The sequence below is a fragment of the Gallus gallus genome, chromosome 12 (assembly GCF_016699485.2).
Source record: "Gallus gallus isolate bGalGal1 chromosome 12, bGalGal1.mat.broiler.GRCg7b, whole genome shotgun sequence".
In the NCBI taxonomy this organism is placed as follows: Eukaryota; Metazoa; Chordata; class Aves; order Galliformes; family Phasianidae; genus Gallus; species Gallus gallus.
The window spans coordinates 3,401,101-3,427,621 of NC_052543.1; the positions used below are offsets into that span (position 1 = coordinate 3,401,101).

The 26,521-nt window shown below is 66.8% G+C and overlaps 5 protein-coding genes across 13 annotated transcripts in view; 2 read left to right on the forward strand and 3 right to left on the reverse strand.

Moving 5' to 3' along the window:
• LOC101747452 (serine/arginine repetitive matrix protein 2-like) overlaps positions 1 to 24,738 on the forward strand; it is a 500,571-nt gene extending 475,833 nt beyond the window's left edge. The window contains exons 1-10 of one of the 2 annotated variants that reach the window (XM_025154514.3): positions 19,089 to 21,330; positions 21,415 to 21,530; positions 21,851 to 21,942; positions 22,034 to 22,132; positions 22,388 to 22,512; positions 22,707 to 22,869; positions 22,966 to 23,072; positions 23,291 to 23,404; positions 23,555 to 23,673; positions 23,815 to 24,738. In XM_025154514.3, the coding sequence (XP_025010282.2) occupies positions 21,269 to 21,330; positions 21,415 to 21,530; positions 21,851 to 21,942; positions 22,034 to 22,132; positions 22,388 to 22,512; positions 22,707 to 22,869; positions 22,966 to 23,072; positions 23,291 to 23,404; positions 23,555 to 23,673; positions 23,815 to 24,662 (1,845 nt within the window). In that variant the 5' untranslated portion in view covers positions 19,089 to 21,268 and the 3' untranslated portion in view covers positions 24,663 to 24,738. Of the gene's footprint in view, positions 1 to 19,088; positions 21,331 to 21,414; positions 21,531 to 21,850; positions 21,943 to 22,033; positions 22,133 to 22,387; positions 22,513 to 22,706; positions 22,870 to 22,965; positions 23,073 to 23,290; positions 23,405 to 23,554; positions 23,674 to 23,814 lie in introns of those variants that run through there. The other variant, XM_040646531.2, reaches the window with a different exon arrangement.
• On the forward strand, positions 3,455 to 10,459 carry SEMA3B (semaphorin 3B). Of its 4 annotated transcripts, XM_046900125.1 has the most exons (18): positions 5,356 to 5,616; positions 5,997 to 6,120; positions 6,650 to 6,807; positions 6,915 to 6,977; positions 7,050 to 7,169; positions 7,240 to 7,333; positions 7,419 to 7,538; positions 7,622 to 7,767; positions 7,841 to 7,955; positions 8,023 to 8,092; positions 8,158 to 8,302; positions 8,370 to 8,589; positions 8,663 to 8,754; positions 8,826 to 8,867; positions 8,943 to 9,100; positions 9,167 to 9,222; positions 9,295 to 9,434; positions 9,506 to 10,459. In XM_046900125.1, exons 1-18 carry the CDS (start codon positions 5,371 to 5,373, stop codon positions 10,442 to 10,444), a joined length of 3,048 nt encoding a protein of 1,015 aa, XP_046756081.1. In that variant the 5' UTR covers positions 5,356 to 5,370; the 3' UTR covers positions 10,445 to 10,459. The 4 variants fall into 4 exon arrangements, with proteins under 4 accessions (XP_046756082.1, XP_040502455.2, XP_046756081.1 ...); XM_046900126.1 differs by lacking the exon at positions 5,356 to 5,616 and adding an exon at positions 3,455 to 3,482 and having other exon boundaries at positions 9,167 to 9,434; XM_040646521.2 differs by lacking the exon at positions 5,356 to 5,616 and adding an exon at positions 5,184 to 5,288 and having other exon boundaries at positions 9,167 to 9,434.
• On the reverse strand, positions 10,498 to 12,527 carry OASL (2'-5'-oligoadenylate synthetase like). Of its 2 annotated transcripts, XM_046899821.1 has the most exons (7): positions 12,327 to 12,527; positions 11,960 to 12,254; positions 11,686 to 11,861; positions 11,361 to 11,599; positions 11,153 to 11,288; positions 10,940 to 11,077; positions 10,498 to 10,843 (listed from the first exon to the last, which is right to left on the reverse strand). In XM_046899821.1, exons 1-7 carry the CDS (start codon positions 12,513 to 12,515, stop codon positions 10,562 to 10,564), a joined length of 1,455 nt encoding a protein of 484 aa, XP_046755777.1. In that variant the 5' UTR covers positions 12,516 to 12,527; the 3' UTR covers positions 10,498 to 10,561. The 2 variants fall into 2 exon arrangements, with proteins under 2 accessions (XP_046755777.1, NP_001384376.1); NM_001397447.1 differs by having other exon boundaries at positions 10,498 to 11,077.
• On the reverse strand, positions 12,678 to 15,590 carry LSMEM2 (leucine rich single-pass membrane protein 2). Of its 3 annotated transcripts, none has more exons than XM_015293494.4 (4): positions 15,541 to 15,590; positions 14,475 to 14,615; positions 14,209 to 14,397; positions 12,678 to 14,120 (listed from the first exon to the last, which is right to left on the reverse strand). In XM_015293494.4, the coding sequence occupies exons 1-4, from the start codon at positions 15,560 to 15,562 to the stop codon at positions 13,993 to 13,995; spliced, it is 480 nt and encodes a 159-aa protein (XP_015148980.2). In that variant the 5' UTR covers positions 15,563 to 15,590; the 3' UTR covers positions 12,678 to 13,992. The 3 variants fall into 3 exon arrangements, with proteins under 3 accessions (XP_015148980.2, XP_046756114.1, XP_040502509.1); XM_046900158.1 differs by having other exon boundaries at positions 14,475 to 14,618; XM_040646575.2 differs by having other exon boundaries at positions 14,475 to 15,590.
• On the reverse strand, positions 15,913 to 19,138 carry HYAL3 (hyaluronoglucosaminidase 3). Of its 2 annotated transcripts, XM_015293492.4 has the most exons (4): positions 19,069 to 19,138; positions 16,588 to 17,468; positions 16,429 to 16,518; positions 15,913 to 16,324 (listed from the first exon to the last, which is right to left on the reverse strand). In XM_015293492.4, the coding sequence occupies exons 1-4, from the start codon at positions 19,112 to 19,114 to the stop codon at positions 15,986 to 15,988; spliced, it is 1,356 nt and encodes a 451-aa protein (XP_015148978.2). In that variant the 5' UTR covers positions 19,115 to 19,138; the 3' UTR covers positions 15,913 to 15,985. The 2 variants fall into 2 exon arrangements, with proteins under 2 accessions (XP_015148978.2, XP_003642042.3); XM_003641994.5 differs by lacking the exon at positions 19,069 to 19,138 and having other exon boundaries at positions 16,588 to 17,948.
• Positions 24,739 to 26,521: the final 1,783 nt, after the last annotated feature.

The window sequence follows — 26,521 nt, forward strand, 5'->3', positions numbered from 1 at the left end:
GGATGGGACGGGGACAGGGCTCAGACCCCCGTGACGTGGAAATAGGGCCGGTGACATCCGGCCCCACGACCACCCGGCGTCACCCCTTCCCTTGTGCCCCGTCACGCTGTGCTTCTGCTCCTCTCCTTGCAGATGAATGAGAGCCATGCCCAGCTGGGCTCCGTGGGAAATCGGAGCGGTGAGGAGGAGGGAGGAAGGTCGCCGAGCCCTGGGAGTGGAGCACATAGAACCACAATCATGGAATCATAGGATCATAGGATTGCAGCATGGGAAGGACCTCACGGCCCCCAGCCCCACCCCTGCCGTGGGCTGGCTGCCCCCCAGCTCGGGCTGCCCAGAGCCCCTCCATGGCCTGGGGCACCTCCAGGGATGGCACCCGCAGCTCTGGGCAGCACTGCCAGCGCCTCATTGCCCTCTGAGTGAAGAATTTCTTCCTAACATCTCACCTACATCTCCTCCTTCAGTGCAAAGCCATTCCCTCTTGTCCTATCCTACTACGCCCTTGTAAGAATTCCCTTTCCAAGGGCTTTCCTGTAGCCCCTTTAGGCACTGGAAGAGCTGCTGTAAGGCCTCCACAGGGCCTCCCCCGAGCTGAGAATCACACAACAGACTCAGCAGCACAGAACCAGCCCATTAGCCGCGCTCTGCCCCTTCTATCTGCCACCACCGGCGCTGCCCCGTGCCCAGCTCCCGGGCAGCCTCAGCCTTGTGCTCTGTGTCACTGCACATGAGCCCACGCATGGGATCAGTGGCCCTGAGAGCCGGCCCTGCCTGGCGCTGGATGAGGGCGGCCAGGACGGGGGCCGGGGCAGCTCTGAGCATCCTCAGCCATGAAGGACGGGCGCCGGGCGCCGGGGGCCGGATGGGGTCACGCTCCGCTTCCTGGCGTCCGACCTTCCTGCAGCTGAGACGGTGGTGGTGGGAGAGCACAGCCGAGGGAACGGCTTCATCTGCAGCCCCGCGGCTCCTCTAAAGCACGAAGCCTCTGGCACCTCTCCTTGCTGGGGACGAGGCAGCGGGTGCCTCCGGTCCCAGTGCCAGGCGTCACCACCCGGCCTGCTGATGGGACCGGCACGGCTCTCCTCCACCACCACGCACACGCTGTCCTGCAGCCGGGCACAACAACAACAAGGAATAATTGGTTAATGCGATTTCAAAACATGATTTGCAATTATAACTCGCCAGAGAGCATTCAATGGCCCCACACACCGGGAGAGTGTTTTTCTCCTTCATTTCTTCCTGGAAACTCTAACCCAATTAACTTTACAGAAGCCAGGAGCAAAACACGGCTCTACGGCCCCGGCGGGGTGGGTTTATCACCGCACTCCATCACGGCCTCCCCGGCACGTCCTGCAGCGTTGGTGATGAGGGATGTGGGGATGGGGGTGGGCACAGCCCGGTCCCGGCCGCTGCTGTGGGATGGTGGGCAGCTCTGCTCAGACACCCCGAGTCCCACCGAGGGGCTGAGCAATGCCCAGGTCGGCAGCGTCCCTCCTGCACCCAACGCCGCCATTTGGCTCCATCCCCAGCCCGGGCAGTGGTGTCACTGCCGCCCCACAGCCCCACAGTGCCGGGCATCCCCATGTCCCCGTGTCCTGGCCCCACGCCCAGACCCCTGTTCCTGAGCTCCCTGCCAGGTTTGCCCTTCACAGATGCTGATCGTCACCACTAAACAAACAACCTAATGATGTTCCCGAACCGCTCGCTGCCCTACTGCTCCCAGTTCCCACCAGCATTCCGTTTCCAGGCCCCGCTGCCCTTCCTGTCCCCATAACCCCAAGCCCTGCCACTGCTGCCTTTCCCTCGAGCAGTTGGAGAGGCCGCAGGTGCTGCTGCCACCCTGCACATGTCCCTAAACGTGCCCGGGCCAGGCATGGGATGAGGCCTTGGGGACACCAGCTCTCAGCCAAGCCCTGCTGGGCACGGGGTTAATGTTTAGCGGGGTAGGAGGGGGCCCTGCGTGGGGTGGGAGGGATGTGTGGGGTAGTTGTGGGGCGCGCACAGCCCTGGCCCCCCAGCACGCTCCCCAGCACGCAGCCACATGGAGCAGCATGGAGCTCAGCTGCCCCAGGGGGCAGCAGTGGCAGCAAGGAGCTGCAGATGGCTGGGGAGCTGGGGACGGGGAGGAGCGGGGGCATGGGGGGGTCCCAGCGGGGTGGGCACCGTCACTGCCTTTCTCGGGTGCTGCCCAAGGAGGGGCCCTTCACCCGTGCATGACAGCGGTGTCCCCACCATCCTCACTCTCCCCTGTTCCTCATCCCTTCCTCTGCATCCCCCTCCTGCCCTCCACTTTTCCCCTTCCTCCTCAATCTCTTCCACTCCATCTCCTCCTCCTCCCCTTCCAACCCTCATCCTCTCCCCCTCCTCTCTACCCCCTTCTCTCACCTCCCCCCATCCTCCCCAAACCCTTCCTTCTCTTCTCCTCCTCCCCTTTTCCTCATTCCCTTCCTCCTCCTATCCTTCTCCTCTCTTTCCCCCTTCCTCTCCAACCCCTTCCCCTCATCCTTCTCCTCCCCTTTTCTCCTTCCCCCTCTCCTCCTCCACTTTTTCCCCCTTCCTCCCTTCTCTTTTCTTCCCTCTCCCTCTTTTCCCCCTTCCCTTTCCTCCCCTCTTCCTCCTCCCCTTCTCCCCGTTCTCCCCATCTTCCCCAACCCCTTCCTCCTCTCCTCCCCCCCCCTCCCTTTTCCCCTTTCATCTCTACCCCCTTTCTCCCCTCCCCTTCTTCCCGTTGGCTGCACCCACGGCCTTGACCCGTCCCAGCGGCCGTCCCCGTGTCCCCAGGGCCGTCCCCACGGCCGAACAAACAGCGGACGGCCCCGTCCAGCCCCCGCCCGCCCCCCGCCGCTCCCCGCGGTGCCGCCCCGAAGGCTGAGCGATGCTCCGCGGACGGGACCCGGCTGCCCCCGCGCGGCGGCGGCGGGACGTGCAGTGCGGTGCGGTGCGGTGCGGTGCGGGCCGTGCCGCGGGGCTGCGGCCGTGCGGTCCCCAGCGGGGTGCTGCCGGGCCGTGGGGCTCCCACCCACGGGCATCCCATCACTCTGCGTGCGCCCTCCGCTCCAGCTCCGTAGCGCCCGGCAGAGGGCTCGCCCCGCCTGGCGGCGGATGGCAGCCGGGGCACGGCGCCTTCCCCGCGGGCACCGTCACCCCACAGAGCCGGCCGCGACCCCACGGAGCGGTCCCACACCCACGGCCGGGCAGGGCACGGGGACACGGGGACACGGGGGCACGGGGCCGGGCCGCGGGGCTGCGCTGACATTTCCCGGGCGCCGCGGTCAGGGAGCGGGGCCAGCGCGGCCGTCAGCGCCGTGCCCCGTCCCGCGGGGGGCACGCAGCACACTGCGCCCTTTGTTGGGGACGGGGATCCGTCCCTGCGGCCCTCCCTCCGCCCCCGCCCCGGCCTGGCACCCGGCGGCAGATCGGGATAAAGGGAGGGCGGCAGCCGCGGCCCCGTCCCAAGGCAGCAGCGGGGACGGGAGGCGGAGGTGAGGCTGCGAGCGGCGGCTCTGGGGGGCTTCCACACCGCGCCGGGTGCTGCCGTGGGGATGGAGGCACCGGGCGATGAGACCCCGCTGTGCTTCCGCGGCCGCCGCCGTGCCATCGGCGGCCACTTTTTGCACGGCGTCCGGGCCCGTAGGGGCCGCTGCGATGGGTGGCCGCGATGGGATGATGTGGCCGGCACAGGGCGGGGCGGTGGGGGAGGACCCGGTACGGCAGGGACAGTGACACGGGATTAGCCGGCACGGCCGGAGCAGGCCTAATCCCGGCAGGAATGTGCAGGAGCCGTGCAGGGAGCGGGTCCCCGTGCTGGGGCTGTGCTCGTCAGCCACGGGGTGAGGGATCGAGTGGGGGCTGTGCTGAGCCCAGTGGGGTCCCTGCGTGCCGCATCCCTGTCCCGGAGCCAAAGGAGCCAGCCCAGCTCGCGGGGAGACGGCCCCCGGGCAGGGGTGCCCCCCGTCCTTGCTGCGTGCCGAGGGCACAGCGCGCATCCCGGCGTGTCCCATCCCCACCGCAGCCTCCCCGCGGCTGAGGACCCGCAGCCTCGGGCTGCACAAGTCCCCACCCCGGGCCCCGCGTGCCCCCGCCGGGCAGGGGCTGCCGCTGGCGGTCCCTATTGCTGCCAGCTGGGCTGAGCAATGGAGGCTGTCCCCGGGAGGCCCCCTCGCACTGCACAGACAAAGCGCGTCGCTGGGGTCTGCCCGGGGACCGGAGACAAAACTGCGCTGAGAGGAGCAGCCGGGCGGAAAATCGATGCATTCCCGCATTCCTGGGGACGGGAGGAGAGATCCAGGGACACACCGTCCCGTCCCGTGACCCATCACCGGCCCACCCGTCCCCGTCACGCGGGAGCTGGTGCAGGGCGGGGGGGGGAAGGGGGGGGGCAGCGGCAACGTGGCACCCCCCCTCTGGGCCTGCCCGGCCCTGGCAGCTCTGGCGCTGTTTTTCCGGGACGCGGCCGCGGCCATGGGACGCCTGATGGCTTCTGCAGGTGGGGCCGCCGCTGGCGGGGCCCGCCGAGCTGCTGGCACCGGCTGCGGGCTGCCACCGCGCCACGTCCCGCCGCTGGAGGCGGGGGACGTCCCCGGCCCGGGACCGGCGCAGGGATGCCCGGGGGATGGGTGCGTCGCCACCGCCACAGCCGGCGATGGGAACGCCGTGCCGAGCGCGGCCGGGCCCGGCCTCTCGTCCCGAGGCGCCTCGGGCAAAGTCTTGCAACGGAGCAACCCGTGACGCAGCGTCCTCGTCCCCACGGAGCGCGGCCAGCACCCACCCGCCGCCGCTGGGACGAGAGCGGGGTGGCCCTGGCAGCGTCCCTCCACGGCCCCCCCCCCCCGGCACAGCCGCTGCCGGCACCTCTCGGCACTTGCTATTCTTGGCAGCAAAGGCTGGAAAATGGGAGGCAGCGCAGGAATTTTGTTTGCTGCAGCCTGGGCCCGCGCCAGACATCTGGGCTGCAGCTGAACGCGGCCCCCCCCGGCCCCCCCCCCGGGCCCTCGAGACCGCAGCTGCCCTCGGGCGTGCCCTGCGGGTGGCACCGGGGTGGCACGGCGGGCGCTCGGGGCGGTGGCACCGCACCCGGTGGCACGTGGAGGGAGGTGGAGGGCACGGCAGCCGTGCGTGCGTCGGACGGCCGTTGGGGCAGAGCGTGCGTGCCTCGGTGCACACACAGCGGGCGTGCGGGCACGGCGTGCGGCGGCGAGCAGCGAGGGCTGCGGCCGTGCCCTGCGTGCTGCTGCAAGGCGTGCGTGTGGCAGGGGGTGCGGTGCGCGTGCGTTTGCAAGTGTGCGCAGGTGTGTGCATCCATTTGCGCTTGTTTACGTACGGACGCGCGTGTGAGCTTGCACGCCTGCATTTGCACGTGCGTGTTCGCGTATGCACGGGTGCACTCGGCACACCTGCGTATGCGCGTGTGCGCGCGCTCGCAGGTGCGTCTGCAGGTGCTCGCAGGTGGCCGCGTGCCCGCGCGTGTTTGCACGTGTCTGCACGCGCGTGTACCCCCGGGCCGCCCCCCGCCGCCCGGCCCCGCCCCGCCCCGCCGGGGCCGCCCCGCCGCCCTCCCGCGCTGCCGCGGCGCGGGGCGGAGCCGTGCGGGACCGGGCCGAGCCGCGCCGAGCCCAGGTGGGTGCCGCTGGACGCGGGGGGGGGGGGGGGGGGGGGCGGGGGGCGGACGCGGGGCGGCACCGGAGGCTCCGCCGGACGGCGCGGGGCACTGAGCGCGGCGGGGTCGGGGATCGCCCTTCCCGCTGTCGGAGGGGCCACCGCTCGGCCCGGCCCGTAGCGCGGCAGGCAGCCCGCGCGGCGTTCCTCCGGAGCGGGGCAGAGCGCCGCTTGCGGGGCGTCGTGGTGGGGATGAAGGAAGGCTTAACGACGGGGAGGGCGGCGGGTTCCACCCGCGCGCCCCGACGGCAGCCGGCGAGCCGTCCCCTCCGTGCCCGACGCGGGGCCGCGGGCGGGGTGCCGTAACCGGAGCTGACGTCCCCCCCGCGCTCTGCCCGCAGCCCGGGGGCCGCGATCCAGCCCCGGCCATGAGCCGCCCGCCGCTCCTGCTGCTGCTCCTGCTGCTGCCCGCCGCCCGCTGCCCCGCACCTGCCGCCACCCCGCGCCTCCGGCTGTCCTTCCCGGGTGAGTGTGCGGCGGGCCGGGCGGGGGGAACGCGCGCCGCAGGTGCACCCCCGCGCCGCGGCTCCGTGGCTCTCGGCGCCTGGAGCCGAGCGGGGCACCGTCCCGCTGCCCTCGGCCGTGGGTACGGGGTCCCGGCCCGCAGCCGCCACAAAGAGCCGTTTGTTCCCACCGCGAGGGATTAGCTCGGCAGGGCAGAGAAAAGGCCCTTTCTCCCCACCCCCCCCCCCACTCCGGCCGCCCGCTGAGCGAGATGGATGGTGGGATGGTGGGCCGCTGCGGGGGCGGCCAGGCCGGGAGAGCCGGTGGGACGGGTCTGGGGGAGGGGATGAGGCGGCGGGGGGCTGCCCGGGCACCTCGGGGTCGGTCACGCACGGAGCCGGGGCTCGGCTCTCAGCCCTCGCTGCACCCAGGAATGGGGTCCAGGCTGCCGGGGACGGGGTCGGGGCATCGGGATGGGAGCGCGCCCTGGGGATCCGTCCGTGGCGGGGCTGCGCTGGGCAGGGCTGAGCAGGGTGGCCCGGCCCTGCAGAGCTGCGGGCCCGCCACGGGCTGCGACTCTTCCAGCTGGAGCGCTCGTGCTGCTACGAGGCCCTGCTGCTGGATGAGGAGCGCAGCCGCCTCTTCGTGGGCGCCAAGAACCACCTGCTGTCACTGAGCCTGGACAACATCAGCCAGCGGGACAGGAAGGTAACGGGGATGGGTGGAGGTTGGGGGTGTCATCCCGTGGTGCGATGTGTGGGTTTGGTGCCCTTGGCTGGGCGCGGGGATCTGCCACCCTTCCTTCCCACCCACAGATCTACTGGCCGGCTCCGGTGGAGTGGAGGGAGGAGTGCAACTGGGCCGGCAAGGACATCACAGTGCGTATGGGATGGGGAGGGCGGGCAGGGTGGGGGCTGCAGAGAGGGCTCGGTACCACCCTGTGCCCCCAGGCCGACTGCATGAACTTCGTGAAGATCCTGCACGCCTACAACCGGACCCACCTGTACGCCTGCGGCACCGGCGCCTTCCACCCCACCTGCGCCTTCGTGGAGGTGGGCCAGCACACCGAGGTGAGATGTGGCATGCCACGGTGCGGCACGGTGCGGCACGGCACTGCTGGCACTGACCCCACTCTCCCAGGACCACGTCTTCAAGCTGGATGCGCGGCGCGCTGAGGATGGCAAAGGGAAGAGCCCCTACGACCCCCGGCACGCGGCCGCCTCCGTTCTCGTGGGTAGGAGGGCAGCAAGGGCACTCCCGGGGCTCTGGCAGGGGTTGGTGGAGCGGCTCCCGGTGACCCTTCCCTTGGTGTCTGCCAGGCGAGGAGCTCTACTCGGGGGTGGCCACCGATCTGATGGGGCGCGACTTCACCATCTTCCGCAGCATGGGCTCCCGCCCGTCCGTCCGCACGGAGCAGCACGACTCCCGCTGGCTCAATGGTCAGTGCCGGGGGGGGTCTCTGCGCCCGGAGGGTCCCTGCGGGCATCCGCAGGCTCTGGATGTGCCACCCATCCACTCCCAGAGCCCAAGTTCGTGGATGTTTTTTGGGTGCCGGAGAGCGAGAACCCCGACGACGACAAAATCTACTTCTTCTTCCGCGAGACGGCGGTGGAGCGGCAGCAGGGGCTGGGCAAGGCCAGCGTCAGCCGCATCGGCCAGATCTGCAGGGTGGGTGCGGGCAGCCGCAGCGGGGCCGTGGGGCCGTGGGGCCACCCCTCAGTGGCCGCCCCTCGCCCCACAGAACGACGTGGGCGGGCAGCGCAGCCTGGTGAACAAGTGGACGACGTTCCTCAAGGCGCGCCTGGTGTGTGCCGTGCCCGGCACCGACGGCGCCGACACGCACTTTGATGAGCTCCGTGAGTGCCCGCCAGGATGGCCGGGTGGTGCCCAGAGGGGCTGTACTGATGCTTCCCCTGCCCGCAGGTGACGTCTTCCTGCTGCAGACGAGGGACAAGCGCAACCCTTTGGTCTATGCTGCCTTCTCCACCTCCAGGTAACGCCCGTCGTGCGCCCCGCGTGTGCCACGTGCTGATCCTCATGCCCCATTTCTCTCCCCAGCTCCATCTTCCAGGGCTCGGCCGTCTGCGTTTACACCATGGCCGACATCCGCCGGGCGTTCCTGGGCCCCTTTGCGCACAAGGAGGGCCCCAACTACCAGTGGGTGCCATACCAGGCGCGCGTGCCGTACCCCCGCCCGGGCATGGTACGTGGTGTGGCACGGGGCGCTGGGGGAGGTGGGAACATCGCTGACCCAGCTCTGCCTCCCGCAGTGCCCCAGCAGAACCTTCGGCACCTTCAGCTCCACCAAGGACTTCCCGGATGAGGTGATCCAGTTTGCCCGGCACCACCCACTGATGTACAACCCAGTGCTGCCCCACGGCCAGCGGCCCCTCTTCCTGCAAGCCGGCGTGCCCCACACCTTCACCCGCATCGCCGTCGACCGCGTGGCTGCCGCCGATGGCCACTACGACGTCCTCTTCATTGGCACAGGCACGTGGCACCCTCGCTCGGGGGCTGAGGGCTGGGGCTGCCCCCGGCCTCCCCCTCACCAGCCTCCCTGCAGATGTGGGCACCGTGCTGAAGGTGGTCTCGGCACCGCAGCAGAGCTGGCACGGCATGGAGCCGCTGCTGCTGGAGGAGCTGCAGGTCTTCCAGGTGAGTCCCTGCGCTGGGGGCTGCGCACCTCCCGTGCCCTGCCTGTAACTGCCAACCTTGCTCTCCTGCAGGACGCGTCCCCCATCGCCAGCCTGCAGCTCTCCTCCAAGCGGGTAAGGAGGAGGGGGCCGAGCCCTGCCGGACCCACGGGCCCCATCGCGGGGGTGCTGAGCCCCCTCTCTCTGCAGCAACAGCTCTACGCCGGCTCAGCCACCGCCGTGGCCCAGCTGCCCCTGCACCGCTGCGGCGCCTACGGCAAGGCGTGCGCCGAGTGCTGCCTGGCACGGGACCCGTACTGCGCCTGGGACGGCACCGCCTGCACCCGCTTCGTGCCCAGCACCAAGAGGTATGTCGCGCTGGGACCCCGCGCCCGGGGACGAGAGCGTGCCGTGCAGCCCTCGCCTCTCCGCAGGCGCTCCCGCCGGCAGGACGTCCGCAACGGGGACCCCAACCTGCTGTGCTCCGAAGGTGCGTGGGGCCGCGGGGCGCGCTGCCGCGCCCGCAGCGGGGAGACGACGGACGCGGGGTGTCGTCCCGCAGAGCCCTCGCAGGGCCGCGTGCCCCAACGGCAGCTGTACGGGGTGGAGGGCAGCAGCGCTTTCCTGGAGTGCGTGCCCCGCTCGCTGCGTGCCCGCGTCGCGTGGACGTACCAGCGCGGTCCCGACGCTCCCCAGCGCGAGGTAGGGGCCGCGCGGCGGGGCGGGGGGCGCTCCCGTCCCCGTGCCCTGACCGCCGCCCGGGCCGCCCGCAGGTGCAGCCGGACGAGAGGGTGGTGCGGACGGAGCGGGGGCTGCTCCTGCGCAGCGTGCAGCGGCACGACGCCGGGCTCTACGTGTGCCGGGCCACCGAGCAGGGCTTCACGCAGCCCGTGCTGCGCCTGGCGCTGGGCGTCCTCAGCGCCGCCGCCCCCGGGGGCCGCGCTCCCTGGTACCGGGACTTCCTGCAGCTGCTCGAGCGGCCCGAGGCGGCCTGCGGGCGGATGCGGCCCCCCCCCTCCCGCCCCGGCCGGGCCCCCCGCGCGGCAGCGGGGCGGGACGGAGCCGGAGCCGGGGGGCGGTGCGGAGCCGCGGGCCGCCCGCCGCCGCCGTACCCGGGGCGGGCCGAGAGCCGAGCGCGGCCCCCGCAGCGCCTCCGCCCGGTGAGGGCCCCCCCAGGGCTGCGCGGAGCGGGCCGGGAGCGGCCCCCCGGCTCGGCCGGAGGCGGGGAAGCGGTGTATTTATTGACGGCTGGGAATGGGGGGCGGGGGGGGCGGCCTCGCACGGCGAGGGGGTCCCGGGGCTCGGGTGGGGGCGGGAGAGGGCCGTCCCCCCGGGGGCTGTACTGGTGGAACTCAATAAAGCAGGGGAGGCAGCACGGAGCCCTGCCCAGCGGTGTGTGCCCACCCACGAGCGCCCCCACCGTAGGACGCCGGGCGCTTCTCCCCGCCCCTCGGCTACACTTTCGTTTCCTGCAAAACCGAAACCCGATCTCAGCACTTCCCCGGCTCGGCTCAGCCCCGGCGATGACCGCAACCCGCGGTGACGCCAGGCCAGCCCCGCTCCCAGCCCAGGGCCGGCTCCTGACGCTGCGGGCACAGCTCCGGGTCCCCCGCAGCGGCACCGACACCCCCGTGCCCGGCTGGTCCGGAGACCTGGAGCCGCCCGCTGTCCCATTGCTGCCACCCCCCTCGCTGGGCTGGGACGCGGTCTGAGCCCCGGGAGGATCCCGCAGGAACCGTTTCTCCCCCTGCAGGCGACACCAGCCCAGAGTTCACAGCTTTTATTCCCAGGGGGACGGGGCAGGGCTGCAGGCTGGGGGTTGGAGGAGCTCAGGAGGGCACGCAGCGTCTGGGCAGCGGCCCCGCGCCACCCCGCAGCCTCAGCAGGAGGTAGATGGTGCTGCGGGGCTGCACGTGGTAGTGCTCCAGCGTGTGGTGGTTCTCCAGCTCCTTGGTCTCGTAGGTCAGGCGCTGCTGCTCCACGGGCACGTGCTGGCGGGCATAGATCTGCTGCTTCAGCTGCTTCACAGTGTCCGTGGGCCGTACGGTGTAGACTGTGGTCTTGTTACTGTCCTTCACCAGGACCTCCATCTCCTGGGGCTCGGTGCACAGCAGCAGCAGCACGATGTCGTAGAAGAGGCCGTGGGCGGCCAGGCTGTCCCCATCCCGCAGCGCAGGCAGGTTGCTGGGGTTGTCCTGCAGGGCCAGGCGCTGCTGGTAGCGGGGGATGCACCACTCCTTCTCTATCTCCCCCTTCAGCTCCCAGACTGTGGTGCTGGGGTGGACCTTCCTGGTCAGGCTCATGCCCTGCAGCTGCTTCACTTGCACCTTCACAGGTCGGGTGGGCTGTGGGGACACAAGGCAGGTGGGCGAGAGCCATGGGGGGGTGGGACCACGGTGCCGCTGTGCGGGCAGCCCTACCTGCACGTCCCAGGAGCAGACATCGCTGACGCAGGGCAGTGACACACGGCTCTCGGCAGCCTCCTTGGCCACCAAGTCCCAGTTCTTGCCTTGGCCCAGGATGCCGGTGGGGTCGGCGGGATCCAGGATGACGGGGCTGCAGGCACAGAGGGGGCCATCAGCACACGGCCCTGGGAGCAGAGCAGTGGGATGGGGACACGTTTCTCACCGGGGCTGGCGCAGCTGCTCCTTCAGGTAGGCACCGACCCACTCATCCTCCAGGGAATAGTACTTCTCCCAGTAAATACAGATGTCCCGGTACTGGCCAAGCAGCTCCAGCACAGTGCAGAAGCCTTCAGCCATGCTGAAGTCCTCCCTGCCTGTGCCCTCCTCCCAGGCGTAGATGGTCAGCAGCTCCAGTGCATACTTGGGGGGCAGCTTAGCGTTGGGGTACTTCGGCTTCAACATCTGGGGGCACACGCGTGGGCAGCTGGTGGGACAGGGTGCCCTGGGGTGCCGGTGGGGGCACAGCGCAGCCGAGTAACCCCACTCACCTCCTTGTACCAGTGCTTGACCAGGCGCAGCAGGTCTTTCAGCTTAGCAGGGCGCCACTTCACAAAGTTCTTCTGCAGTTCTGTGAAGCTGGGGGAGAAATCGCCGGGGCCGCAGCGCGTGGCCAACAGCTTCACGTAGACCGCGGGGTCCGGGCGGGCATCCTGAATCACCTGCCCTGTAGGGCGAGAGGCACCTCGAGCCCCATCCCGCACCCCGCAGCCCAATATACGCCCCCTGCCCTGAGCCCCTGTCCCACCCTGTGCCCCGTCCTACCCAGTGCGTCGTAAGCAGGCAGGATGTCGACGTCGATGGACTCTCTGGAGGCGCTGGAGGAGAGGGTGAGGCTGAGGGAGCGCGGTCTGTCCCGGCTGTCCTTGTAGCGCGGACTGGTGATGCTGACTCCGAAGGACAGCGTCGGGAGGCACTCGTTGAGCCGCCTCTCGATGATGGCGAGGATGTGGCCCCGCCGCGCCTCCTGCTCCTGGTAGCTGGAGAAGCAGTTGATGAAGAGCACCACGTCGGCATCCGAGTTGTTGCGCAGCGCCGTGCCCTTCCCCGCCGAGCCGCCCTGCGGAGACACGGCACCGGCTCAGCCCCTGCCCGCACCCCGAGGCGCAGGGAGGCGGGGGGCTGCGGGCACCTTGACGGTCTTGAGGACGCTGATGCCTTCGAAGCAGCGCTCCTTGAGGAAGTCGCAGATGTCCTTCACCGTCTGCTTCACCGCCGTGCTGAATTCCGTGCTGGGCTGCAGGTGGGCGGCCACCCAGCCCTCCAGCTGGCGCGAGCTCACGCTCTCCAACCCCATCTCCCACCTCACGCCCAGCTCCATTCCGCTCACCACGCTCCGCCGCCGCTCGCTGCAGCTTTTTAAACCCCGCAGCCTCCGCCCCCACGCGGGTGGCACCGCCCCTTTCCTCCTCCCCCCGCTATTTCCCCCGGGTACCCCCGGAGCTCCTCACGCTGCCGCCGCTTTGGGGGCGGTGGTCCCCATCTCCCAGGACCCCGGGATGTGCCATCCCGCAGCCGGCACGGAGCACTGGCGGCGTCCCCCGCAGCCCCGCTGGGAGCGCAGGGACGGTGACGCGGCGGCCGCCCTTTCGGTTTCGGTTCTGGAGCCGATTTCGATTCTGCGTCAGTTTCGGTTCCGATACGATTGAGCGGCCGCTGGAAACGAAAGTGCGGGGAATGGGCGGGGAAAGGCGATAGCGACAGCGACGGGCGGGGGGTGCGGGGAGGGGACGGGGATGGGACAGGGATGGAGACAGAAATGAAACAGAGACGGGGACAAAAGCGTAACAGGGATAGGGATGGGGATGGGGACAAAAATGGGGACGGGGATGGAGACAGTGATGGGACAGGAACGTGAATGAAAATGAAACATGGAGACAGAATAGGAATTGAGATGGGGACAGAAATAGGATAGGGATGGGAATGGGGACAGAAATGGAATGGGTGGGGATAGAGTTGAGAAGTAGGGGTACAGGGATGGGGCATGGATAGAGCTGGGGACACAGCTGGACACGGGGATGGTTACAGGGGTGGGACAGGGATAGGGCAGGGATGAGACACTGTGGGATGGGGACAGAAATGGGGCAGGAATAGGATGGAGCTGGGCAAAGAGCTGGGGCAGAAATGAGGACAGACAGGACAGGGACAGTGCCAGAGCTGGGGGTAAGTGTGGGTTCAACAGGGATGGGGCAGGGATGAGTCACTGTGAAGGAGACAGGGATGGAGTTAGAGATGGGACAAGGATGGGAACGAGGATGGGGACAGGAAGGAGGACTTGGCAGGAGGACTCATGCCATCAAGACAGTGCTGCCTCGTGCCCAGCTCAGAGCGTTAGCTACCAACAGCATACATGTACAGCGGGGTATTCAATGCCTGGGGCTGCCCCACTGGGGGTTGCCCCCTCTTTTTTATTTTTTTAACCAAAAATAAGATAACAGGAGAGGCAAAGGGTGCCGTCGCGCTCTGTGCCATGCCAGCTGTCTGCTATGGCCCCTGGCTTCCCTAACGTGGCACAGCCCACGGGGCCGACCCCGGTGCTCCGTGCCTCCCGGGGCCATCCTGGCACCGCCGTGTGCTGGGGGAGCAGCAGCAGGCACCTGGGAACGTGGCCGTGATGGCGACTTCCTAAGCCTCAATGGCAGGAGGTAATGATAAGGTGATGGGAGGGTGCCTCCTGCTGGTGCAGGTGCCCATCCTCGCAGCCCTTCCCTTCCTCCAGCAGCGCGTGGTGGGGCCAGGGTTGCCTCTGCGTGTCCCGGGGATGGGGCGATCCATACAGGGCTGCTCTGTGGGGCAGCTCAGTGGCTCTGGGCGCTGGCGTTGAGGCGAGCCCAGAGCTGCCCGCTGGCCGCCCGCAACTGGCGCATGGCGTCCTCCTGGCTCTCCAGCCACTGGGCCAGCGCCTGCACCGACTGGCTCTGCAGCACTGTGGGGAGCATGCGGCATGGTGGGGACCGGCCGCCGGCTGTCCCCAACCACTGCCACCTCCCGCCACCCAGCCCACAGCTACGTACCGCTCAGGTAGATGGCCAGCGTGGCCAGGACCAGGCTGGCCAGTGCCAGGAGGCCCAGTAGGGCAAGGAAGAAGGGGTGCCCGGGGCAGGGGCAGACGGTGGGAGGCGGCACGGGGCGCAGTGTGGGCAGGTGTGGGGGACCGCGGGGTGCACGGTGCAGCCGGGCACTGGATGGAGTCGGGCCGTTCCCTGCAGCAGCAGGGAGAAGGGTGTCAGTGCCTGCCCTCAGCCCCCTGTTCCACAGCCCCTCGCCCTGTTCTTGTCACCTTCTGTGCCCTTGTGCCCAGCCAAGGCCCAGTGCAGGTCACTGATGGACGCCACGGGGTGCAGGCTGATGGCTCCGGGGTCCGTCCCATCGGGGTCAGCGGGCTCTGCTGGCACGGTGCCCTCCGCCCTGCCCACACCGTCTGCTGGAAGCAAGGAAAGGGGTGAGTGCGTCTCGGGTACCCCTGAGGTGACTGGAGACCCCCAGTCTCGATGACCACTCCCAGGAGCGGTGCCAGCCCTGGTGCCAACCCAGTGCTCCTTGGCACAGGACTGCTGCTTCCAGGGTGGGGCCAGACCAGTGCTGGCCGTCCCCCAGCCGCCGCGCGCTGTCATCGAAGCAGTTAGCAGGAGCCTGGTGGCCGCACTCCCAGAGCCTCGTTAGTGCAGCTGGCAGCTGCACAGGGTGGCAAAGTGCTCCTGCCCCAGGGTACCTGGGGCCACCTTGAGCCTGTGGGTGCAAGCAGCCCCTGGCTGTCACCAGGGCTGGCAGTATCCGTGGCACTGTGCTGGAAAGCTCGGGGATGCACAGGGGGAGGAGCGGGTCCCACGCTGGCCCAGAGGTCCAGTGCCCTGTGCTGCGGTGCCATGTGCCCAGAGGACAGGGAGAGCAGCATGCAGGGCTCCAGCCTGCTTCGGTTCCGATAGGAACTGTCTCAGGAAGCAGCTGGGGGAGAGCGGGGGGATGTTTTCATGGCGTTTCCACGGTTGTGAGCAGTGGGCAGGGCTGACGGCCTTGTGCCTGCACCCAGGGTCAGGGCTCCAAGGGGCTGGTGTGCACCAGGTCAGCACCCTTTGGGGCTGGGGGCTCCCGGGCCCCCCAAAGCACCCTGCAGGCTCTGTGGGCCCAACCCCTCGCTGCAGGCTGCCCCCACCGCCTGTCCCTCTGCAGCCTGCGGTGCTGTGCCCGCCGCTGTCCCCTCCGTCCCGCAGCACTCTGCACCCCTTCCCTCCCTGGGCTGGCATCCCTGTGGGGTGGGCAGCACTTGGCCGTTGCCACTGAGCAGCCCCAGTGGCACAGCTGCCCCGGGTGCCAGGGACCCGCACCCCTCGCTGCTGCCAGCCTACCTTCCGCAGCCTCCCTGGGCATGTCCCCGGCCCCGCTCCCCTGGGCAGCCAGGCAATGTGGGGCCCCCGGGAACCAGGCACCGGGCTCCTGGTGCGCCAACTGCTCCGCTTAAAATAGTACAGGATGAAATGTGTTTGGGGGGATAAAAATAGCCGTGGGGAGAGGGGCCAGGCAGCCGCGGGCAGCACGGTGCCAGCGTGGCGGAGGGAGGGCAGAGCTCAGGGCCCCTCACGCACCCTTCCGTGGGCACGGGGCACAGCTGGGCTAGGGAAACTGAAGCACGGGTCTGTTCCCTCCTAAGCCATAGCGGGGGTTCCTTGTGTACCCGACCTTGAGGCTCCCCCCAGCTTTGTCTATGAGGACCACGTAGGTGCAGCAGGACGGTTTATTTAAATTAACGAGCACAGGGCAAACCGGTGCTGGCACAGCAGCCCCCAGCTCCACTCACCAACCCCAGCTGCTGCGCCGTGGGCAGGTGTCAGGGACCTGGGGGCTGCGGTGCCCATAGAGGCCGTGGGTGGATGCAGGGCAGGCAGTGGGGCTCTGCGGCTCCGGCTGCTCGCAGTCCTGGCCGGCCCAGCCCCGGTAGCAGTGGCAGCGGAAGGGTGCCCAGGAGCCTGCACCCAGGTGCAGCAGGATGCTCAGCTCCCGGGGCTGCCGCCGCACACAGCGCCCATGCCCGTGGCACTGCTCCAAGCTGCACGCCCGCGCGGCTGCTGTCACGTTGGCCACGTAGGGCCCCAGGACGGACACGAGGTAGTGGCGAAGGCTGCTGCAGCTCTCCTGGGGGGAAGGCAGCCGTGAGGAGCGGCCCTGAGGGGCACCCCGAGGCACCTCCCGAGCCTGTCGGTATCCGGCTCCGGTGGGGCGGTGGTGGCCACACTCACAGCTGAGCGGGAGTACGACATGTCGCCCCACAGCACCACTCCGGCCGCCCCCAGCGCCGCGCTCTCCCCGATGGTGTGCTCCAGGTCAGCCTGCAAGGACAGGGAGCCGTGTGGCCGGGGAGACACACCGGGACACCGAGCGCCGCCCCGGGCCCTTACCGGCTCCAGGAAGCGGGGCGAGCGGCGGTAGGAGAGCCGCGAGTAGGCCACGACGGGCAGGCGGCCGGCAGCCAGGCGCAGGGCCTCGCACAGCCGGTGGTGCACGTAGCGGCGGCGCAGGCCGGGCGGCAGCAGCGGCGGCAGGTAGATGCTGGGGTACAGCGCGGCCGAGGCGGCCCACAGCCAGCGCAGGCGGTCGTTGCGCTGCACCTCGGCCGGCCGGCAGCGCCCCGTATAGTTGGCCACCTTGGCCCAGTCGTCGTTGAAGCAGTCGGGGAAGCGGTAGAAGCCCCAGAGTCCCGCCGGGCGCAGGCTGCGGCCCAGCAGCAGCGTCTGCTCCATCAGCGCCCGTGCTGCCCGCTCAAAGGCCCGCCGGGCCAACCGCCGCCCCCGGCCCCGCTCCTGCGCCCATCGCTGCGAGGCCAGCTGGTAGACGCGCTTGCGCCCCCAGTTCCGGGCCCACAGCGGCCTCCACTCCTCCCAGTCCACCACGGCCAGGCCGCTGAACGCGGGGCGCAGGCGCAGCCGCACGTCGCCCGCAACCCGCGCCAGGTGGGCCCGGAGCGGCGCCCGCTGGGGGATGCCCCCGTTGTGCGGGACGCCCTGTGGGGAGATGTAGGGGTACAGCCCAAACTTGTTCTTGTAGAAGATGGTGATGTTCTGCCCTGCGAAGCGGCCACCCCGGTTCTCCACGATGCCGTAGTCGGCCAGGGGCAGCCCCACACCAAAGCGGCGCTGGCAGCGGCTGCTGGGGATGTTCCAGAGCACGGCGAAGGGCTGCCCGCCTGCCAGGGCTGTGGGCGCGGGGCTCTCCCCGCCGGCGGTCCCCAGCACCAGCCAGGCCCACAGCACCAGCGCCGGCCACATGCCCAGGGGCAGTGCCTGTGAGGAGAGAGCAGCGGGTGGGCACCCAAAATCCCACAGAGCCCGGAGCCGTGTCCCACCCGGCACCTCAGCGTCCCTCCTGGCTGTCGGCCCGGCTCCGAGCAGGGGCACTGTGGCCACTTCGTCCCTGTTCGGTGGCAGGGTTGAGCCCCCAGGCCTGTCACACGTGGGTAAGGGGAGGAGGGCTGCGTGCTGCTGCCCTGTGCCCGCCGCCAGCTGGGGATTAGGTGGCCCCATGACACAGCAAAGGCAGCACTGATCCCTGCTCAGGGCCGGACGCTTCCCTGACCTTCCCGCTCCCGTTCTGGGGCCTCTCACAGCGGCAGCCAGGCTCGTGCCTGGGGCTCGGCCACCCCCCTCCCTTGTCCCCATTCTCCTCAACCCCGGGGCAGACAGCAGGGCTGGGGGTCGGAGCCAGCCCAGAAGAACAGCACCAGGCACTCCGCCCGCGCTCGCCTTTAATCACCAGCTGTGCCCGGTGGCCTCAGATGTCCTTCTTCATCCAGAAGATGGGCAGCCCCCTGGTATCGCGGTGGGGGCTCTCCTGTGGGCTCTGCCCACCGCCCTCAGCTGGGCCTCCCCCTGCCCGGGATGGGGGCGGCAGAGGGGGTGGGGGGGGGACGGCGGGAGGCGGCAGGGGGGGCCGGGGGGCTGCGGGCACCGCTGGGGTGGCAGCGGTGGGGCTGGGAGGTGCAGTGAAGGCCCGCAGCGCTGCAGCAGGCATGGCAGGGCTGAGGAAGGGCACGATCTGCACCGGCTCAGCCGGGACGAAGCCCAGGTGAGCGTAGAACTGCTGCTTGTCATGAGTGCTGAGGTGCAGGCGGCGGAAGCCACGGGTCCGGGCGTAACGCTCGGTGGCCTCCATCAGCTGCCGCCCGTAGCCTCTGCCCCGCAGTGCCCGTGCCACCACCACGCTCTCCACGAAGAGGCCGCCAGGCTGCCCGGCCACACGTGACAGCCGGATGTGTCCCACCAGGCAATGAGGGCAGGCGGGCTCGGCAGGGGCTGGTGCCCGCAGCAGCGCCAGGCAGGTGGGGAAGGCGTCGGAGGAGCGCTGCAGAGAGTGCAGCCGCAGCGCCCGGCTCTTGCCCCACTCCTCGGCCAGCAGCTCGGCACAGGCCTCCAGCAGCTCGGGGTGCTGATGCAGGGGCACCAGGCTGAGCTCCTCCGGCACGGGGCTCATTCTTCTCACTGCGGGGAGAGTGAGAAGTAATAGCTCAGCACCTGTGCTGGGATGTCACTACCGCCACTCCAACGGGCACAGAGCAGCAGCAGCTTCCCGGCCAGCAAAGTGACAGCCACGCTGCGCTATGCCGTGCCGTGCCGTGCCGTGCCGTGCCGTCCATAGGCACTCGCTAGAGCCCCACCTCCCGCCGTTGCCGCGCCGCACTCAAAGAGGAACCCCGCTGCTAACAGCCCGTGGGTTGAGCAACCCGCCCCGCACCCCCCGCTCTCCTCCCCGCGGCCCCGCGGCCCCGCGGCCGGCCGAGCCCGCACCGCGCGGCTCCGCAGGGCACCACCGCCGCCATCCCCCGGCGCCTCCCCGCGCTCCTCCGCCCGCCCGCCCGCTCGGCCCGGCCCGGCCCCGCCGCTCACCCTCAGCCGCTGCGTCCCGCGGGGATCCGGGCCGCGCCCCGCCCATCGGCCCGCCCCGCGCACCGAGCGCACCTCTCCCGCACACAGCGCCCCCTGGTGGACGGAGGGCGAGCGTGCAGAAAGCTCCCGCTTAAGCCTGGGGAGGAGGCCGGGGAGAAGGGTCAGGGTTAGGGTGAGGTTTAGGGTGAGTTTTAGTTTAGGGTGAGGGTTGGGTTGGAGGTTAGGGTTAGAGTGGGCAGTGCGGAGTGCACGCTCTCAGCAGCACGGGGAGCCCAAGGCGCCATTCCCTGCTCCAGCTGTCCTTCCCTTGTGATGCAGCCATCTTCGCAGTGCTTCTGACCACACAAACCTCAAAAGGGGGTTCGGTTTTCCAGCCTGCCCTTCTGTGGTGTGCAGTGCGCTGCCATCACAGCCCGCAAGGGGAACGGTGAGGGGCCATGGGGACAGCAGCGGCGCAGAGGGGAGGATGGCCGGGATGAGCTCATGGAAGCAGCCATCCCCCACCCACTGCCAAGCCGTTTTGTGCTTCTATCCAGCAAAAATTCACCCCAGCCCCAGCTCTGGGAGCAGCACTCACAACTGACCTGGAGGAACTATGGGCCCTGTGACTTTGGGCCCCATCGTGACTTCAGTGACCAGTCACAGAATAATCCTGCTCTCCCTCAAAGGGCTGGTTTTAGCTCTTTCAGCCCTTTTCCTTCCTTTTGTGTGTGCGTGCGTGTGATAAGCAAAGGACAAACTCCTGTCTGAGCTCTTTCTCCATGGAGCAGGACTGCTCAGAGGCTGAAGCAATGGGGAGCTCTCAGCTGGAGGTGAAGGTCCAGGCAGGGACTTCTCCTTCCCTTCCCTCCCTGGCCGTACCAGAGAAGCACAGCTTTTATGTATGACACGGCCGTGGTGCCGTTCAAAGAAGACACAGAGTGGCCCAAGCTACAGCGTTGTGTGCCTGTTGGCTCCTCTGTTTCCTGAAAAGAAGATGGCCAGCCTGAGGGTGGGAGTCACTTGGCTTTGGGAGCACTGGGATGTGCCCCCACGGCGCTGTAACTGAAAATGACAGACACGCAAAGGACAAATTAGTGTATTAAAAGGTCTGTCGTTTAGTTCTGCAAGTCATATGAGGAGTGGCTGAGGGAAGTGGGAATCTTAAGACTGGAGAAGTGGCTCAGGGGCACCGTCGTCATTCACTCCAGCGTCAGGGGAGAAGCCCACCCCTCACCTGTGGGCACGGCAGCTCAGCAACACCAGGCCCTGCCCACCATGGGGATGCGACCCCCCCTCAGGTTGGTGTCCTTCTGCTGGCTCTCAAGACAGGGGCACACTGGAGTGGTCCCAGGCAGGGACTGCCCCGCAGGCCCAGCCCTTTCCTGCCTGTGATGCCTGCATGCCACCCAGCCCTGCCTGCATCCTGTGCCCATTTACATTTACATGCTGCTGCAACTGACGGCTGCAATTCTTGGCTGCTGCAGCAATGGAAGTAGATCTATACCTCCTTGCCGGGCGATACAACGGCTGCTCTGAAAGTAACGCCTCCTACTGTACGATGTGAGTGCACGACATCGGAGGCGGATGTCGGTGGGATGGCAGTAGAGGTTGAGCCTTCCCGCCTATATTCCGTGACATTCTGTTGTCATACGAGAGATGGCAGCGGAGGGGAAGTCTGAGAAAATGGCGTCGTCTGACCTGGAAGTGCGTTAAAGCAAATGTGGGTCACTGAATTCATGCATGCAGAAAAAAGGCGCCTACTGACGTTCATCAACGCTTGCTGAACATTGATGCAGACGAAGCAGCGGCTGTGAGCGCACTGAGGTGGTGGGTGGTGCGTTTCAGCAGTGACGGCAGCAACAGTGCGTCGTTGGTGGTGCGGTTTCTGTGAATGGAGCCATTTATTGCAACGAGAGGTAATCAGCAGCAAACAACCACAAAGTAAAGCCTCGAGAACATCACGGGAACACGGAAACACTTGACTGGGATACTGATGGAGCCACGGGCCCGGCAGCATTCAGGTGGGGCCAGGAGGCTGGATGTGTGGCCCAGTGCCTTCAGCAGCACCAACACGCCGGGTTCCTGCGGGGCTGCGTCCGGCACCGGGCCCCTCACTCTGCGCTGGCTGCAGGAGCCGCCGCCCTCCTGCTGGGGTGCCCTCACCCCTGTGACGTGTGATGGCGTCACCGAGGGTGTCAGAGAGGGGCCATTGTGACGCATGGGGTGTGGAGCAGAGCTCAGGCTGCGGGGCTCAGGCGGAGCTCAGTGCGACTTGGTGAGGTGAGCAGGGAGGAAGGGGCTGCCTGTTCCCCAGCGCTCGGGGGCCTGAGCTGCGAACTCAGCCTCGTCCCGCTTCTCCCATAGGTTGGCACGTGGAGGAGAAAGCCCAGCACTGATGGGACAGACACTCCGCAAGTGGTTGCCGTCAACGCGCACGGTGTGCGTGGAGACACAGGAGGCCGCCGGCTCGAGGGAGCCTGGTGAGAGCAAAGTATCCCTGCACGCAGCTCCCCGCCGCCGGGCAGAGGGGTGCCGGGGGTCTGCCTGCGGCGGAGGGGGGAGGTGGGGGCACGCAGGGGCTCCACAGCCTCCACGGGCAGGGCCCCTCCGCTCCTTGGCCAGGGGGCCGCGGTTGGGCTGTGGCTGCCTGCTGGCACCGCTGGGCCTGCACTGCCCCTTCCCCTCCACGGCCTCCGGCCCTGCCCCTCAGCTGGCACGGCCGGCACACAGCAGCCCCTGGGACAGCCCCCGGGGGCTCCTGGCCCCGCAAGGCGCTCACTGCTGTTACTCTCCTCTCCAGCATGCGTGCTCTGTGGCCGAGTGGATGAGGACTCGAGCATCCTTGGGCACAAAAAAGAGCTCGGTGGATTCTATTTCCATGAGTTTTGTGCGGTGAGTTCCCTCACGGCTCCTGCCAGCTTCCTCCAGCCAGTGATTTCCATCTTTCTGCCCTAACGAGATCATACTCTGTCCTCCTGTACAGATGTTTGCCAATGATCTCTGTGAACATGTGGAAGCTGGCAGAATGGCACAATTTTCCAGAAAAGACCTGATACGCACAGTGAGGCAGGCAGAGCAGACGGTGAGCACCGGACCAGAACAGGGAGCTTTGTGCCAGGAGAGGCACGGCGAGCTCAGCCTGGTCCCAAGGAAGCAATCCCAGCCCTTCCAACCAGCCCCAGGAGAAAGTCCTGCTCTTGCAGACGAGCCCTGTTCACCAGGCAGCTCTGCAGAGTGCCACCCAGCCCTGCCCGCACGCTGTGCCCTGCCCAGAGGTGCGGGGCCCGCTGCGTAGGCCCTGAGCCTGCTGCTGATGGGGGCCTCTCTGCTTTTCCAGCTCTGCTTCGTCTGTGGCAAGACAGGGGCCACCATCACCTGCGCAGCGTTGGGCTGCGACCGCAGCTTCCATCTCCCCTGCGCCTCGGAGGGCCAATGTGTCACCCTGTACATTGGAAAGTTCCGGTAAGGGCTGCCAGGCGTTGCCTGTGGGCCTCCAACCCACTTTGGCTGTCAGCACCAGGCAAAGCAGTGAGGAACGCGCTGCGACAGCTCCCAGCAGCCTGACAGAGCCAGAGCCAAGGCCTGGGGCTCCTTCCTGCTCCTCTGCCCTCCTCGCAGCACTTCTCACCTTGCCCATCCCTCCCATCTTCCCCCAGGTCCTTGTGCTGGGAGCACCGCCCGCAGCAGGCAGTGGAGGCAGCGCCGGCGCAGGACACGACCTGCATCATCTGCATGGAGCCCGTGGGGGACAGCAGGTCGTACAGCACCATGGTGTGCCCATCCTGCCAACACGCCTGGTTCCACCGGGCCTGCATCCAGGTAGGAGCCCTCCCCTTCCCTCATCCCGTGGGCACCGCAGGCGCTCAGCAGCACCAGGCCCGGCTCACGCTCACCCTGCTCGTGTTTCTGCTGCAGGAACAGGCCATGCGTGCCGGCATCTATTGCTTCCAGTGCCCCCTCTGCAGAGACAGGGACTGGTTTCTTCGAGACATGGTCACTATGGGGATCCGAATCCCATTCAGGTTGGTGTCTTTCAACCAGCTCTCGAGATGTGAGGGCACACAAGCTGTCCTTTGGAAGGAGCTGCCCCAGCAGGCCTGGCCCTTTGCAGCCATTAACATGGGCCTCAGCATCATTGGGAAGCTGGAACGGGGGTTAGGGTGGATGAGGAGGGATTCCACGCATAAGTTTTAGTCCTGGGGCGGTGAGTGCTCATCACATTCCCTCCCTTCTCTGGCAGAAAACCAACATGGGAGGACAACAATGCCTATGCATCCCTGCGAATTCGACACGATCGCTGTGATGCCAGCAGCTGCCTTTACCCACGCGGCAGGGAGCGGGCAGAGAGAGAGGGGTGAGTTACCTCAGCAGCCCTCTGGGGCTCTGCGTGGGATCGCAGCCTCACCACAGGCTGGGGCAGCACAGACTGAGCACCAGAGCTGTGCCGGGCACTCCCTGGCTCAGGTCGCTTTGTCCTCACGGCCACAACCCGTTGGTTTCCCAGGCCCTGGCAGCTGCTCCTCTGCAGCTCCTGTGCTGCACAAGGCACCCATCGGCGCTGCTCCTTCTTGAGTCAGGGCACAGCCAGCTGGGAGTGCAACGCCTGTGCTGGAGAGGGCACCGGTAAGAGGCAAACAGCCGCGTGCTGCTGGGCTGGGGCCAGGCGAGGCCTTGCTCCAGTCCCTTTGGCCCACGAGGGATGGGAGCCTGTCCCACCCTGGGGCTGGAGTCCCATCCCGCTCACCTTCCCGTCTCCCCTTACAGCCTCCGGCAGCGGTGTGGACAGAGCTGGCCCCAGCACCGCCAGCCAGCAGGGACTGCCGCCTCTCATAGGCCCCATAACATTGGAGAGCAGCAGCACCTCCAGCACCACCAGCACCACCAGCACCACCAGCACCACCAGCACCTCCAGCACCTCCAGCACCTCCAGCACCTCCAGCACCACCAGCACCACCAACACCACCAGCCAGGCACCGTCGGGGCCAGCTCACGTTCCCAAGGTGCCTGAGAGCGGCGTCCCGCCTAACCAGCACAGGACAAAATGGCGGAGAATCTGCACACGTTTACATCGCATTGACGATGAATGGAACGAGCCCCAAGAATGCTGCGGGAGCAGCCGTGCTGCAGCCCTGCTGAGCGTTGAGAGCAGCACCCCGAACTCTGCCAGCCAGGGTACATCACGTCCCTCAAGGCACTCCCGTGCAGCTGGCTCCAGCCACCGGCGCAGACGGGGACAGCAGGATCGCACAAGAAGCCGCTCTCCGCTGCAGCGCCAGGCCGCAGGTTCCCCGAGCCAGCCCCAAAGGCACCGTGGGAGCAGGCAGGCACCAGCCCTTAGTGATGAGAGCGGCACCCACAGACACACAGGACAAGGAACACCGAGGTCCTCAAGAGTTTCCGCAGCGGCTGCTGGAAGCCGGTCCAGGCAGCCAGGGCGGGCCCGGACTCGAAGCCGCTCGCCTCGTCAACATCGGGATGCAGACACCCGCAGCCAGCCCCACAGACGCCGCAGGAGCCGGTCCAGGCGGCGACGGCCAGCCCAGGGGCGAAGGCCGCTCCCGGGTACCACGTCGGGCCCGGAATACCCACCGCCGGCCCCACTGATGCTGTAGGAGCAGCCGTGTGCAAGCTCCACTTGCTATCCAAAGTCATCAGAGTCCATCGCAATAAAACACAGTTCCATCATGCCACTGTCGCTTTCATTCTTCTCTGCCTTTCCCGAGGTGGGCAGCTTTAGGGGCTGGAACCACGGGGATCCCTTCCCCCCAGCACCCAACCCATTCCTTCCTCCCCGCAGCCCGGTTCACGCTGAGCTGGGTTCTGGCCCCGACTCCAGTGGGGCGCAACATTTCCAACGCGCAGCGTGGCAAGAGGCTAGGCTGGCAGCTGCAGCCCCATTCTGGGGGTGTTTCTGACATCTTGGGGACGTCGCTGTGTTTGGGACGTGCAGGCAGCCCCACGGCTGCTGCCGGCTGTGGGGTGGGCCAGGACCCGGGCTTTCCTCCTGCATTCGGGCAGTGCCTCAGGTCTGCTGCCACTGCTCCTCAACGTGACGTCCACTGTATATTTACTTGGTCCAGCTGTCTCGAGAAATAGCCCGCTGGTCTCTTCCTGGATCCAATGTGTTCCAGAAGTGCATCACTCAAGAACTTACCAGCCTAGCACAATTCCTATTTCAGTTTTATTGTCCGGCACCCAAACCTTTGCCATCCCACATTCATCAGGAAGCTTTCGCCTTCCCACAGCCAGAGCCTGCATCCGTTATCCAGGCAACAACTTTGACAGACACCTTTCAACTTCAGCATTCCCTCCTACAGCGCTTTCCTATGAGCCGATGCAGTTCCTGCAATGCACGCTTACTAACAATCAGACCCAGCAGTCATCAGAGGACAAAAGCAGCCCCCAAGATGTTTGCTAAAGCAGGCCTGACAAGCGATCAGACATGCCTAGATTTGATAAAAGGTTTCCATACTTGAAAAAAAACAGGATGTAATTGCTCATTCAGCAAAAACTACTTCATTTTTCCCTTTCCATGTGTCAGCTCCTCCATCCAACCCTGCCATGGCTTTTAAGGCACACGCCAAGGTTTGCTGTGGAACAGTTTGGGCTGTAACATAAGGAGCTGCTGACTGCAAGCTCTGGAAGCAAACAGCAGTGCTCCTCACCTGACTCTGGGCTCTCCAGCTTTTAGTCCACCGTTTTGCTCTGCTGTACATTTTGCTTCAGGTTTAGAAGTGAAGGTACCCGCTGCGCACACGGTGATTGTTAGAGGGAATCAGAACGCTTCAAACAACACAGCAGCTCCGCTCCCAGAGCCATGCACACCTCCGTCCTGCAAACAGCACCAGGATGTCACTTCTCAGTTTCATTCATACTGCACAGGTGCAGCTACTAAATAGTTGCTGGGAGAAGAAAAACAGCTGAACTAAACCCGAACCCGAACCCAAACATCAGAAATAACTGCAATTTACAGTTAGAATTAATGTTTGGGCTAGAAGTCACATGCGTTTTCTAGTTTAGGTTCAGATTTAGGTTTTTAGGGAGCATGTATTTTGGCTTCTGTCATCAATTAACTAATAGAAATCCTGTTGAGAAAATGAGAAATAAGAATACATATATATGTGTATATATATATATATATATTTACATCCTTCTTAGGAAACTTTGCTAACGATTGAAGGCCATCACGACTACCAAGTACCAATTCAGTACTACGTGGTGTCTTACTGAAAGCATCCTCGGCCTGCCCAAAGCAGGTATTTTCAATGAAAGACTAATAAGTCAGGATTAATGCTTTCAAAAGCATTTTAAAAATGATTTAGAATACATAAAACCATCAGCTACAATGCTTCCACACGGACCAGAAAACATCACTCATCACACGCCAACGTTGAAAAATGAGCAGTTGAAAAACGAGGTGCAGCATTCAGCAGAAGCCAACACGCACGAGAAAGGTATCAGACTTTGATCC

Excerpts from the sequence above, each read along its gene's own strand:
- OASL (NM_001397447.1), bottom strand. The coding sequence starts at position 12,515 with ATGGAGCTGGGCGTGAGGTGGGAGATGGGGTTGGAGAGCGTGAGCTCG. Across the intron at positions 12,255-12,326 it reads GCGTCCTCAAGACCGTCAAG|GGCGGCTCGGCGGGGAAGGG; the intron begins GTGCCCGCAGCC and ends GTGTCTCCGCAG. Across the intron at positions 11,862-11,959 it reads GCCTGCTTACGACGCACTGG|GGCAGGTGATTCAGGATGCC; the intron begins GTAGGACGGGGC and ends CTCGCCCTACAG.
- HYAL3 (XM_003641994.5), bottom strand. The coding sequence starts at position 17,844 with ATGGGGACAAGGGAGGGGGGTGGCCGAGCCCCAGGCACGAGCCTGGCT. Across the intron at positions 16,519-16,587 it reads CGCCCCGCTTCCTGGAGCCG|GCTGACCTGGAGCACACCAT; the intron begins GTAAGGGCCCGG and ends CTGTCCTTGCAG. Across the intron at positions 16,325-16,428 it reads TGTCGTACTCCCGCTCAGCT|GAGAGCTGCAGCAGCCTTCG; the intron begins GTGAGTGTGGCC and ends CCTTCCCCCCAG.
- SEMA3B (XM_025154512.2), top strand. The coding sequence starts at position 5,371 with ATGCACGGGTGCACTCGGCACACCTGCGTATGCGCGTGTGCGCGCGCT. Across the intron at positions 7,170-7,239 it reads AGGTGGGCCAGCACACCGAG|GACCACGTCTTCAAGCTGGA; the intron begins GTGAGATGTGGC and ends CCACTCTCCCAG. Across the intron at positions 7,334-7,418 it reads GGCCGCCTCCGTTCTCGTGG|GCGAGGAGCTCTACTCGGGG; the intron begins GTAGGAGGGCAG and ends GGTGTCTGCCAG.
- LSMEM2 (XM_040646575.2), bottom strand. The coding sequence starts at position 14,808 with ATGACAGCGCGCGGCGGCTGGGGGACGGCCAGCACTGGTCTGGCCCCA. Across the intron at positions 14,398-14,474 it reads TGGGCACAAGGGCACAGAAG|GGAACGGCCCGACTCCATCC; the intron begins GTGACAAGAACA and ends CTGCTGCTGCAG. Across the intron at positions 14,121-14,208 it reads GCTGGCCATCTACCTGAGCG|TGCTGCAGAGCCAGTCGGTG; the intron begins GTACGTAGCTGT and ends TGCTCCCCACAG.